The following is a 14,391-nucleotide window of genomic DNA, read 5'->3' on the forward strand; positions in this document are numbered from 1 at the left end:
GGACAAATCTTCCATAATTTCATGGACATTTGTAAACAACTAAACTACATCTGAATCCCAAAACAATACACCAAAACAAATGGCAACACATGCAGTAAATTGACAAACTTAACTAACAAACTCTACAAATCCAAGTGCAAAATCTGTGATGCTCTGACTTGTATAAACGAGAATACTAAACTTACTTATTATTAAGTAATGAATATTGTCTTAAATGACCATAATATCTGTAATTGATATCAAATAACTAGATGAAATCGATAATTTGAACAAAATACGTTTATTCAACAAATATCTAAAGGCACCGGATTCTTAAGGACATCACATGGAATGCTGGTAAATACTTGCTTATGCCTTTGAAGCTGCATTGAGTTAGTTGGATGGAAAATCTGGCAGCGGTCTGCGTAGTGAGCTGAAACACTACACACATTGGCTAACAGCCAACCAAGGTTGCAGACACTGTAGACACTGCAGACGCTTTCCATGGAGGGAATCCAAGATGCACACCCACTTCAGTGAGCGAGACGCTAAAAAAATTAGGTAGGATCTGAGCTTCTCTCTCAAGCGCTTTGTTCATTCTTCTCACTACTTCCATCACTTTTTGTATGTACAACCAAGTGCGACACCATGAATGTCTCAGAGGAGAGACTGTAAAAGTGTACATCGTCGTCCACATTTGAAAGCTAACCTTATTTCAACTTTTGCTTTTAAACATGGTCGGATGACACTTCAAACTACTTCGTTTCAAGCATAGCCCAGCCTTTAAGTGTCACTGAAGAGAAAGAAAGACAAAAAGAGAGACATGAAACAGATAATCCCCAAAAACAATTATCAATGTGCTCATCTTGAATTAAAGGCTCAATACCCACTTTTTAAGCACACAAGTAAACTGAGTTACTGTCCTTAATTTATAGCCTGCTACGTCTTTAACCTTCAAAAGCAAGTTTTACTGAGGAAAGGATGACGTGTGAGTCATGTCATTAAGTGAAAACTGAGTAGGTAGGCAAGTTAAACAAATACAAAAAAATAGAGCTAAGTTATTTCACCCACATTGCAAAAAACATTTTTACTTCATCTTACATAACCCTAGTGATACAACCAGGCAGATTGTTTTGGTTTTTATGTGCTCAGAATTTGAAACATCCACCTCTGAAGGTTCTACTGCTGCTGCGAACAATAGAGGTAAATGCATTTTAGTCTGTGCTGCTCAAAGCTCTGAAAATTTACAAATACACAGCAATGTTTCCTTCTTTTTCTTTGGTTGAATCTGGTTCCCATAAGACATTCTGCTTGTGAATTTTTTTAATTTAATTTCAATTGCTTTGAAGAGCACAAATAAGATACTATTCATCTCTAGTGTATTTGAGTTGAGACTGACATTTTGAAATCTCAGCAAACAGAACTATCTGCATGGGTAAATACCACTAGGGGTAAATAATCTAATGATTACAGTGTTATAATACTATTATTATCCATCCATTTAGGGTTTTGGTCACTTATTAACTCTTTATTTTTACCAATTGTATTTTGTGTAATCTCCTGTTTTTTGGGATGATCACTTTTTCATGTATCTTTTTTCAAAAAAAAACAACCCAAATATTTCCACCATACAGTATGTTACAGTGAAAGAAAAATAAAGGTTTTTTTTCCAGAGTGTAAAATACCTCATCAGTAACTATTACTAGCAGTTAGCTGTTTAAAGTGAAAGCAACTTTAACTTGAAGTTTCTCTAAATATACACAGTTATGAAGATCATAATAAAATGCAGGTCAGCAACTTAAGAAGAAAGACAAAAGTTTACGATCCATTCTGCAACATTGGCTGTAAGGCAACTCCATGTCTGTTGTCATCACATTCAGCATCACTTCCAGCTTCTTCTTTGAGATTCTGAGTGACAGCATCTGCTGGTGATGAAGTAATGTTACATTTTACTTGGAAAATGTCCCACCTGTCAGACAGCAGGCCATGGTTGAACACGAACAAAGCCAGCATGGAAAAAACTAAGATGGTTATCAGGGTGCAGAGCATGGAGATTGTTCTGACTGGGGACTTTTGGACATAAATGCCATCTTCCAATGTGCAACCAGGAAGATGTAGAATAACAGGAAGACCTACAGCGTTCTCTCCCAACAAAATCCTTACAGTCAAGCCTATGATGTAACCCACGATGGCACCGTAACCATTTGTCACTTTACAGAAGAGCACAGAGACCAGATGGGGGAATATAAGGGTATAGGAAACGTCTGCTCCAAGAATCCAGAGGACCAGGGTGCTGTTGGTGTAGAACGTTATGGATGTTCCAATCAGACCCACCACCACCACAGTGACCCGAATCACCCATTGCATTTCATAGTCTGAAGCCTAGGGACATGGAGTCATACAAAAGAAGACACTTCATTATACATTCATGTACCTGTGCTGTCCAAAATGGATTTATGTGATTTGTTTGTCCTTTTTAGTTTCCATTGAATGGAAAGATTAAGGAAAGAGAGACCAGCCCTAGGTCACACCTCTAGAAACACACTGTGCCACTCAGCTGCCACCATCCACATCTTATTCTCCATACCTGTTTACGCAGGATATTCTTGTAGATGTTTGACGAGAAAAGAGAAGTTGCGGACAGCAAGCCGGAGTCTGTGGATGACATGACAGCAGCGGCCACGGCTCCGATTCCAATGATTGAGATGTAAGACGGAGTGAGGTATTGTAGGGTTAGGGGAAGGACCAAAGTGTGCTCACCACGTACATATGGAGGTGGAGAGCTGTACAGTGTTAGGTTCCAGTCTGGACAAGAGAAATAACAGTTAAATTCTTGTAAATTTTCCTCAATAGAATACAGAAACCCTGGCTCTATTCTGTATTAAAATGTTTTTCTATCTAAAGCAGTTCTGTACCAACTCGCACTTTAGCAGGTTAGGGAATTATACAGATTTTACAGTCTGTTATCACATAAATTAAAGGTGTGCATTTTTCAAGTTGTATAAATTGCTTTGTTTGGCCCCTTGGGGGGCAACAGAACAAGTTATAATAAACACAACAGTTACATACTATGACGTCAGAAAGTTATTATGGCAAATGTGTCAGCAAATAGCTGCTTATTTACACAGCATTATTAACATTTCCTTGCATTTGTACTTTTGGTCGTCTGATTGAAACTCCTGAAGGAAATATCGATCTCTTTAGCTACCAATGCTCCAGTATGTTTACCAGCTAGTCGCTAATTTTGTCTTCCCGCTTTAGGTGCTGGGCAGGTTTTCACTGCAAACAGCTGCCTATTGTAGTTGTTAATGGGGCTGATGAGAGCATTGAAAGTGAACCAAATTAAAATGCTCCATAGAGAGGAACTACGAAGCTGGGTGATATTTCTCTGTGAGTTCATCCCTTTGAGCAGCCCCTTTAACATAACACATTTGTTCCACTGCTAATATCGAAACACTGACAAGTGCAGCATTAAGGTGTTACTTTTACTTTTCTTACTAAAGAGAAATCCCCCAACTCTGAGTGTATTCTGTTTCACAACATCTGTACATTACAGTCACAGGCTGTAAAAAACAATCAAAAATTAATCAAATTACATGAACCCCATTTCACATTCAATAATCACATAATAATCAAATTTAATATTATAAAATAATAATAAATATAATAAATGTACATACACAAAACGGAGAAAAAGAAATGCAAGGACAATATAAAACAAAATACAAATAGTATTTATCACAAAGGTATAATCTTATATATATTATAGCTCCAAATCCAGATGTGCATAAGAGTTTATATATCATTTAAAACTGTATTTACATTTATATGTCCAAAAGCAACCCAACTAACAAAGTCAGAAAAGCCTGTTGCTTAACCCTACACACAACAAACAACAGCATTTGTTTTGCCTTAAACAATAAACTATCATTTATGATTATTTAGGAAGTAGTAATAGGCTCCATGTGTTCCACCTCAAAAGTCTTGTTATGTGTGAATGTTGTAGTAAGAGTAATACTAACTGCTCGTGTGACGAGCACCTCTCTTTTATACTGAGCAAATTGTCTGTGGGCAATCAAGAAACAAGTAGCATTTTACAGTAAATTAGCAAACAACATTCTCACAGAAAGCCCAGAAATTAGTGGTACTATGTAAGTCAAGTTGGGTTTCCAGTAGTACTGCACATCTCAGCACTGTAAACGGGAAAGTGTGTTATCACCTACACTGCTAAAGGTAAGCTATACTTTTTCACATTAACCCTTGGTAATGTACAGATGCCATACAGTATGTAGATGAAGAAAGACAACAAGCCAACTTGCGCTGCTTCCTCTGTCATACTGCAAAATGACTAACAATCAATAATTTGTTCAAAGAATACAAATAGCTACAGGCCACCTTGTGTCTGTATTGAAGGTCTGTCATCTCTCAATCTGACTCTCACCTGTGGAGGCTGCGACAGCCCCAACCAAGACAGGGGGGATTCCCAGTATTGCAATGACAAGGGCAGCGGCATAGCAGGTTAACTGGGCTGTTAGTGAGGAGCAGGCAGACAGCGTCCTCTGGTGGAAGCTCTGAAACGAAACACTGCCAAGCCCCTGGAATAAAGAGTAGAGGGTGAAGAGGAACATGCATGATGAGGACAAGGAAAAATGAGGAAGATAAGGAAGGAATGAAAAGACAATCTGATACAGAGCATTTCTACATCAAAATGAAGGAAATTTTCTGTGAAGTTCAGGAAGAAACAAGGCTTTGAAGATTTTCTAATACTGCTCTGACAAATTGAAAAATGTACTCACTGTTATTCCCTTACAAAATGTTTACATGTTACTCCTACTCAAAAGCTACAGTCTGTCACAGAATGCATGAGGCAAAAGGCACCAAAACACTCTAGTAAGGTCACTGGTCCAACACAGGGTTGACCTTAGCTGCATTCTTTGAATTGTGGACAGAAACCAGAGCAACCGTGGAAGAACTCAACACAGACTCCGGGCTGACATTCAGACCATAAACCTTACTTGAGGGAAGTAACACTTCTAACCATTGAACCACATTGCTGACCTTTAACTTTCATTGAGTTAAACTATGTAGAGTGTTCCACTGTTGTCGAGTGATAAAAAGAAAGAGATGGGTTTACATATTTATTACAATTACATAAAGTTAAATCAGTTTTATTGTGTAAAAGTGGAGAAATGATTAGGCAGTTAAGACAACCTCAAACATTTAAGTAAAAAAAACAAAACACTATTTGACAACACTGTAAACATAAAAGTTTACATAGAAATATAAAATAAAAAGCCACGCAAATATCTCCAAATGAACAACATCTCACAGCTGCACGTGAGAGACATGTTTCAGTCATAAAGAAGCAACATGATGTGCATCATGTACTGTATACCTGCTGTCATGACAACTACTGACCTTGCCTTGGTCCAGTTATTTAATGAACAGTGCTCCTCTGTGTTGGATAAAGCGGCTCTTTAAAATCTAGACAAATCTCCTACGTCAAATCTTCTCCTTGGATTAATGAGTCAATCTGCAGTTTTAGGCGCAAATGTAGGAAGACAAAGCGCTTATGGAAAGCCACTAAGCTAGAGGTCCATTGGCTGCATCGTAAAGAGCTTTTAATCAGTTTTAATGAAATGATGCAGGATACTAGGACTTTATTTTTTCCAACCTAATTTCATCTAACAAAAGAAATTTAAAAAGTTGTCTTCGACACTATAAACACTATTTTCTCTCCTACTGCTCCACAAGTGCCTGTCTTCTCTAACACTGCTTGCAATAACCTTCTTAACTGTTTTCTGGACAATAGGCTAAACCAGCTGGTGGGTATTTCCGGGTCTGCCGTGTATTTGTTCTCATCCCATCTTGCTGATAGGGGTTTTTCGGCCCCCTGTGTGTCAGCTCACAGCGCCTTTGTTATGCAGTGTCTCAAAGGGTTCTGTTCTGGGTCCTATATTGTTCTCTTTGTATTTGCTGAATCTTAGAGATTATTAGCCATTATAGCGGCATCTCTTATCAATTTTATGCCGATCATATTCAGTTGTATTGCTCTTTTAAAACTGATGAGAGTAACTAATTGTCCATTGTAAATGAATGTCTGGATGCCATCAAGATTTGGATGGCTGACAACTGCCTTCAGTTAAATGCAAATAAGACAGAAGATTTCAAATTGCTCCTGAAAATTTAATTCCAAACATCATGCAGTATAAGTGTTTTTGTTCAGCGTCACCTTCAACATTTAGGTGTCTTCTTTGACTAATCATTGTCTTTTGATGATCATGTCAGTCAGTTTTTGCACTCATTTTTTTCCAATTGAGACACATTGCTAAATTAAGATCTGTAGTCAGCAAGGTTGAGATAGAGATGATTATTCATGCATTTATTTCTTATTGTTTAGATTACTGTAACGCGTATTCAGCTTACCAGCATTAGGAAGTCATCAATCCATTTCCAGACTCTGTCCTTGTCCAGAGTGCCGACCCAGGGTTCCTGAAACGTGTGGTTGAAAGCAGTCTGGGCAATGTTTGTAGATTTGGGGTTGAGCAGAAGGAAGGGGATACACAGCCCCTGCAAATAGATATTGACCAGAACAACTTGGTTATTTTGTCAGATGTTAAACTGTAAATATGACCTTTGAACATTAGTGGAAAACATGGGGAGAAAGCAAGAGCTATGAACATATAATAAAGGTTCTTCCAGTAATTTTACTAATGTATCAAAATGTATCTTAACCAACTCAGGTGATTCAGAATCAGCTTGTGAAATTTTTCCTTTCACACTTTTTCTGCACAAAATTGAGACTCAACACTGCTTGAGACATTCATTTTGTTTTGGAAAATTTGGGAAAAATGGTAACTGTTTTCAATGTTGTGGCTGATTGGTGTATGTCAGGTGGTGGAGCTTTATACTAGATGCTAAGATACTGTACAGCTTTAAAATGAACACTTGCTACTGTACAAGATGCTGTAACTAACCAAACTGAGGAAAATTAGAGAGAGCTGGAGGATGTCAGTGTAGGCCACTGAATAAAGGCCTCCTAACAAAGTGTAGACGATGGCCACCGCTGATGAGATCCAAATAGAATAAACATAGGGCAATTCCAATATCACACTCATAGTTGCTCCTGTAAGACAAACCCACAAACACAGAAATTCTATTTTAAATGTTTTAATTAAATCAACCACTGGATGAAAATTTGTGTTTTTACTTGGTATGTAGGTGTGTTTACCTAAGCCAAGCAGAGTGCAGGACACCCACAGCACATCCACCAGCAGAGAAGGCAGTACTAGAGCACCACTCAGAAGGCTGCCATACTTTATCTGGAATGGGTCCATCATGGTGATATATTTCTTGTCCCTCATTGGCTTGGCAAAGAACAGACCACCTTGTGCATTGGATGAGATATGGACTATTATTTTGTATTTGATATCTGAATACACGTTTAAAAACTCTACTTTGGGTTGCATAGTTTTCACTATGTCCTTGAACTTTTGATGCTGCATGCACTGTGTACTGCAAGTTTCAGATATGAAGTACATCAAGCGTAACAAAACCAATTCCTGACTGTGTACAGTGTTGTACATTTTAATGTAGCGGTTTACTAAAATGACTGATTGCTAGAACGAAAAAGTGAATAATATTTATAAAACAAATCAAATGAGTGATACGAAAACAATGTGTTTATGTCTGATATCTAGATCAGCACAGTCACCTGTCTTTATAGTGTATGTCTTACCTATTATGAAAGACACAGAGTATTGAATAGGCATAAGAGCCCATATCAAGCCCATTTTAGGAGTGTACACTGCCTCAGCTACACCCAGGATAAAACCACCTCCGACCCAAGTAGCTGCAGAAAAATCATACGCACACATACACACACATCCTTGTTTTATTACATTTCTGGGGACTCATAATTGACATAATGCTTTACCTAAAACCTTACCCTAACCTTAACCACTGAGCCAAAAATCTTTTTTTTTCCCCAATTGGGGACACATATTTTGTTGAATTAGCTGGTTTTTAGTTTGAACACACACACACACACACACACACACACACACACACACACACACACACACACACACACACACACACACACACACACACACACACACACACACAAATTAAACAAATATTGCTGAGGGCAGATGATGTCCTTTGCTTTCGTAGATTCAGCTGTGTAAACATGCAGTAAGAGTCACTACCAACCGGAACTGGGATGATACAACAGGCTATTTGTCTAAGATATACTGTATATGGTTGTAGAAGGGAGCTCCTGTGATGACCCCTTTTACCATCCATAACTGTAGGTGTTAAAACAATATTTTTTCCAGTCATTAATAAATTTAACCAATACAGTGTGATTGTGTCAATAACCAACATGGTGATGGTTACTGAAGATGATCTTCCCTTACAATTAATAATGCACTACCTCATATGCTGCAGTACTTTTCCAGAAAAGTTGGAATGAAAGCGCTGTCTTACCCAACGTAGACATGTTCTTATTTAGAAGCAGCATGGTACTGGTTGCACAAGATTCAACCAAGTTAACCACAGTGAATCTGGCACAGGGGCTATCTTTCTGTTGGATTTTACTGGTCTAGCAGTGGAATAAAGGTCTAATGTGTTTAAAATGGAATAAATGTTTTGAGAGGACAACATGTCCTTTGTGGCCATAAAGTTCATGCTTATACAGCAACCATTCTACACTGATTTACATCACACAGTCAACAATTAAAATAGCACACCAAAACATCATGAATGCTTCAGGCATAGTACATCTTTGCCTTGAATCATGAAATCACAGCCCACGACTTGAGTAAAATGTAATCCTAAAATTAGATTAGTAAAACTAATCTGTTGCCCAATACATTATTTGGCCCCCATGAAATTAACAGTATCCACAAGATTACGGAACTGCAATGGTCTGTGAGGCTACAGCCTGACTAGTCTCCTTAAAATGAAAAACATAGATATGGATCTCGTCTTCAATAAAAATACACAATACAATTCCTCCCTGATGCACTGATGAACAATAAATAACTCCAGATGAACAACTCAAATCAGCTGCTACACAAGCCAAGCTGACATGACATTATATTTGATAATGAGACAATTACCCTGTTCATTGAGAAATTTGCTTTTGTTTCCACTGTTGTCTTGAGAGAATAACATTTTATGAGGACAAAAGGTTAATAACAACTGATCTAGGAAAAACTGCCTTTGCTGTAAATTCGTAAATCTCGTGGGATAGTCTGCAATTTCAACTGAACTCTATCACTTATACCTCTCTGTAACTTCAAGAACACTGTCATTAACCATTTTCTACCTTCTTGTGGCTTCTTCTATAGAGCCTGCACATTGTATACTGTCTGATGTCTGCTTTAAATGTGTCTGTCCATCCTTGTTACTTTGTTTCAATAATTTCACTCAATTTTGCTGTAAAAGAGCAGTCACGCTCAGCCACCCAACCTATATAAATAAAGGGTAAATAAACAAAGAATAAATTAATGTTCACAGAAAGAAACAACTGTTTTTATCCTGAAATAATGAGATAATTAACTTGATCTCGAAAAAATCATATGTGACAACATAAACCTATTTATGATCATATTAAATATTATCAGCTGGGCTAAGATGAGTTTCTGAGTCCCACTTACCAGTCATGGTGAAAATCCCAACCAACAAGCTGATATTCCTGTCTCCAAGGAGCACCACTTCGGTCTTGTTTCCATGGCTCTTCCTCTCAGCCTTCCTGGACTTTTGGGAGGCCCACAACCCTGTCCCCAGAATAAGGATGTAGAACACCACCACTGCAACCACACCGGGAATGTTCAGAGCCATGGCGGTCAGACACGATAGAGCGCACTGAAAAGCAGATCAGCCGAATGGATACAAAATACTGACGCTGTATATGGAGCGCAAGTGTGCAAAAGTAAAGATCACCAATAGAGTCAGGAACCAAAGCTTACCAGAGCTGACAATATATTCCTGATGTTGTTCAACTTAACCTGTTTAGTTTAGCAACGAACCCTCACTGGTTAGTTTTAATGATTAATGAATAGTGATTGAAGTGTCGACTTTCAGCTTTAATTCAAAGGGTTTAACAAAAATATTGCATTAACAGTTTAGGAATTAAAGCCTTTTTTATAAGCGGCCCCTATTTTTCCAAGGCTCAAAAGTATTGGGATTCATGTCAATAAATGTGAGTGTGGTTTTTTTAGGCCATCTTCAGAACATCGTAGTTTCACCATGGAAGACCTACGTCAATAACACCCACATAATTGTGTGTCTAAGTACAAGTGAAGTCGGGTTCTCTTAGCATCAAGGTTGTCTTTTCCTAAGTCCTTATGAATTCTCCTTCACATCTTTCCATGGATGTCAAGGAAAAGCTTTTTAGGAAAACTTGTTTTGTTTGGTTTTTTTTGTAACTTTTTGAGAGAGCCAGAGACTAAATACACAAGAAACACAAAGGTAATTGGGAAAAGGTGAAACTAATCAGGGCAGGGCAGGCAATCAAACAGGCAGGGAACACACATGGGCAGGAACTAAAGCAAACACAGACTCAAAAGAACGGTGATTTCAAACTAAAACAAGAAACACTAAATAGACACTAAAGAGGGGCAGATCATGACAAGCAGTGACTGAGAGCAGTGGATGAAATGCAAAAACCACAACACATATCCATCACCACATAAAAGATGTACTGCAGCTGGTGTTAGTGGACATATGTTTAAAAAAAATGGCTTGCACAACACGGCACACTGACACCGCTTACAGTAAATAATACAGCCAACAGCATTGCATAAAAAAACTCAGCTGCATTGAACCATACTGGTACAGTTGAAATTGGTAGTTATTTGGTAGATTAATTGATTAGCCAACTGTAAAAAAATTGATTCATTGATTAATCATTGAGGTAATTTTTAAACAGAAAACTCTAAACATTCTCTGGTTTCAGCTTCACCAATGTGAGGATTTTCTGCTTTTCATTGTTTTCTGTCCTTTATGTTGCATATCTTGGTTTTTTAGACATTTTTCACTTTTTTATTATTTTTTATAGACCAAACAATCAATCTTTTAGTAGAGGAAAATAACAGGCAGATAAAACAATGAAGAAAATAACTGGTAACTGCAGCTCTACATGCTGGCTAAAGCCATAACACCACAAGTCAAACTACCACAATGGGTCACCAAACGTACCACTTAAGCAGGAAACACAATCTACTGCATCAACTTTCAAAGGTCAAAAGTTGGGACAATGTAAAAGAGAAGTAAGCCCATGTAAAATATTACTTTTTCTGCCCTTTAAGACCCAAATATCAATGTTCCTACAGTTCCTATCATTGTTCCTACAATATATAGATTGTAGCTATTATATATTTCATAATGTGCCTTTGCATTCAACCAGCCTATGAGGACCAAACTTTTTGCAACCTGTAGCTTGCTAACTTTTTCAGAATGAACAACTCATACTGCAGAGCCACACGTTCATCATATTGTTGCACTGGAAGTCCGTTGCTTTTGAAACAGCTCTGGTCCAAACTTATTGATCTGAGCTACTGACATTATAAACTGCTAACAATGACCCGTACATCCGAGACAATGAAAGTGAGTTAGCAAAGAGTGTGAAACAGGTAAATGTTTATGTTAGCTGTTTTCCAATTGTTTCACGACTAGCTAGCGTTAGCTAAAAAGTGGTCTTTACACCATTCTAATAAGCAATGAAATTCATGACTTGAAAACAGTTAGGAGCTTAACAATTCAATTCAATACATGTGTCCATACCCTTAGGAGCCACAAACAAAGATCCAGGGCCAACTGTCATGGCAGACTGGGCTCCAGTAAATCCATTTACAGGAACAACGCTTTGACTGAACTTACTTTGACACCTGCGGGTCCAACACGATCTGTTCTCCTGCGAGCTGGGTTATGCTGTATTTGCGGAGAGGCAGGGCCCACTGTAGCTATTCAAACTAGAACCCTGATAAACCCCGTTCCATCACGCAAAATAACAGTCCCAAGTCCACGGCGGGCCCAGCTGCGCGTGCGTTCAGGCTCTCCTCCCGTGTTGTGTGCGCGTGCGAATGTGTGTGTGTTTGTGTGTGTGTGGGGGGGGGGGGGGGGGGGGTGCACATGGTGTAATACGTAATGCCACACAAAGTTACAGGTTTTTAGTTTTTTGCAACCATACTGAGGACATGACCTCAGTGGTAGCTATGGTCCTTACCCTTCTCTCCTATCCTGTGTTGTACACTGGGCCCATCACGCACAGGGCATCGGCTGTTTTCACACACTCCCATTCTGGAGGTGTCATGGTGAGTGCACCCATCCACGCTATGTGCTTCGAGGACTTAAAACCAGTTGTTCCCCTCTGTGACCTGTGCAAAAGCATATGAGTGTTTTGTAGACACAATCAGTAACACTTCCAAAAATCACCTCTGTCACACAGATGGTGGTTGGTGGCTGCAAGCTGATGGTTTTACCAAGTTGTAGTTCATTTCGAAACAAAAGAAATACACAAACAATTGTACTTTCAACACAAATGTACCCTGGAATCAAGCTTGATTTGTGTCATTACCCTATGCTTGCATAGTTTATTTAATTACTGTTATTCTTCCTTTGTTAAATTCCAAACTCCACAGCTCCATTATGCAACACAGGCTTTCTGCTGAAAAAATGTTGTCTCCAAGTTCAAATAACTCTGATGACATTGTGAGGGTTGATTTTTAGACTTTGAAAGCTCCCTCCAAAGACACAGAACACATTAAAACAGCTGTTTTTACAGGCTGAATTATACTTGATGAATGAACTGAACTTGATGTGTTTAATCAGTGGAGTTCCCCTTTCAGTTAAACTGATGAACAGGGTATTTCATTTAACTTTGCCTTCAACCATATTTCCCTCAAAAGGCTACAGTATCTTCACAAAATCTTGGTCACAGTCCTGGAGAACACTACTTCAAACAGGAACCAATACTATGTGCTATTTTTTTTTTTACTTTACTTGAGAAGTAGTGAAATACAATTCAAGTCAAATTTTATTTATATAGCCCAGTATCAAAAATCTCCAATTTGCCTCAAGGGGCTTAACAGTCTATACAGCAACAACCTCTTTCCTTAGTCACTTGAATCAGACAAGGAAAAACTCCCCCAAAAAAAACCTTTAATGGGAAGAAATGGAAGAAACCTCAGGACGAGCAACAGAGGAGGGATCCCTCTTCCTGGAACGATAGACAAACAGCAGGTTTGCAGTATGGACAATCAGGATGACAACATTAGAGACTGTACACATTAATAAAGAATGTGATCCAGGAGGACATTGAGCAACTTCAAGGTGCCGCTAACAGATAAGACCTTAACCACATGACCTCCTCTCCACCATGAAGTCCTAGAAAGAGGACAGACTACACAACCATATGAGAGAGAGAGAGAGAGAGAGAGAGAGAGAGGCACACAGCCTGGACGTTCATGTGCTTGAGGGAATAAACAAACAAAGGGTTAGAGAGATGCAGTGGTTTTCAGAAAGGTTACAGTAATCTTGTTGGCAGGACAATATGAACGATACAGTATGTACTAGGTTTAATGAATTCATTGAGATTGAGATCAACTCACCAGTGAGAGAATGGTAACAGGTACCAGGCCTGAGTAATCAAAGAATAAGCCACTAAGTAAAAGTTAAAGCATAACGGTGAGTTTTAAGTTGGAATTTTAATGTCTCAACGGAGTCAGACAGTCTGATATCAGCAGGGAGGTTGTTCCAGAGGAGAGGGGCAGGATAGGAAAGAAAGGCCCTGCGGCCTGCTGACTTCTTTTTAACTCTGGTGACAGACAAGAGTCCAAGCAGAGCATGGGATGGAATATAAGGTTTAAGATGATCAGACAGATATGAAGGGGCCTGCACATTTATGATTTTGCATGTGATTAGAAAAATCTTAAGTGACATTGATACAGAGCCAATGAAGGGAAGCTAAAAATGGTGTGATGTGTTAAAATTTTCTGGATTTTGTTAAAATTCTAGCTGCAGCATTCTGAACCTTTTGAAGACTTTTAGTAATAGCATGTAGCAGGCCTGAAAACAAAACGTAACAATAATCCAGTCTGGATGACACAAAGGTGTAAATTAGGATCTCAACATCTGCTATGCACAGGTAAGACCAAATCCTAGCTATGTTACGTAGGTGAAAAAAAGGCAGTCTGGGTGATGTCTTGTGTGCTGACCAAAAGGGAGGGTAGTATCAAATGTAACACCAAGGTTCTTGGCTGTCATACCGTGAGAAATCACAGTTATCAAGGGTTACTTTTACTTGTTCAAACTGCTGTCTATGTCAGGCAAAGCAAATGACCAGCATCTAAGTGTTATCTGAATTTAGGAGCAGGAGATGTTGTGACATCCAGCTTTTCACAG

The 14,391-nt window shown here is 38.6% G+C and overlaps 1 protein-coding gene across 4 annotated transcripts; it reads right to left on the bottom strand.

Annotated features, from left to right (window-relative positions):
- Positions 1–223: 223 nt before the first annotated feature.
- Positions 224–12,307, bottom strand: LOC120800726 (high-affinity choline transporter 1-like). 4 transcript variants are annotated; one of them, XM_040147019.1, is made up of 10 exons: positions 12,215–12,307; positions 9,645–9,852; positions 7,718–7,831; positions 7,211–7,366; positions 6,957–7,135; positions 6,406–6,549; positions 4,421–4,574; positions 2,567–2,784; positions 1,802–2,361; positions 224–772 (listed from the first exon to the last, which is right to left on the bottom strand). In XM_040147019.1, the coding sequence occupies exons 2-10, from the start codon at positions 9,826–9,828 to the stop codon at positions 763–765; spliced, it is 1,719 nt and encodes a 572-aa protein (XP_040002953.1). In that variant the 5' UTR covers positions 9,829–9,852; positions 12,215–12,307; the 3' UTR covers positions 224–762. The 4 variants fall into 4 exon arrangements, with proteins under 4 accessions (XP_040002953.1, XP_040002954.1, XP_040002952.1 ...); XM_040147020.1 differs by lacking the exon at positions 12,215–12,307 and adding an exon at positions 11,869–11,931 and having other exon boundaries at positions 6,957–7,105; XM_040147018.1 differs by lacking the exon at positions 12,215–12,307 and adding an exon at positions 11,773–11,864.
- Positions 12,308–14,391: the final 2,084 nt, after the last annotated feature.

The sequence above is a fragment of the Xiphias gladius genome, chromosome 15, assembly GCF_016859285.1.
Source record: "Xiphias gladius isolate SHS-SW01 ecotype Sanya breed wild chromosome 15, ASM1685928v1, whole genome shotgun sequence".
Lineage (NCBI taxonomy): Eukaryota > Metazoa > Chordata > Actinopteri > Istiophoriformes > Xiphiidae > Xiphias > Xiphias gladius.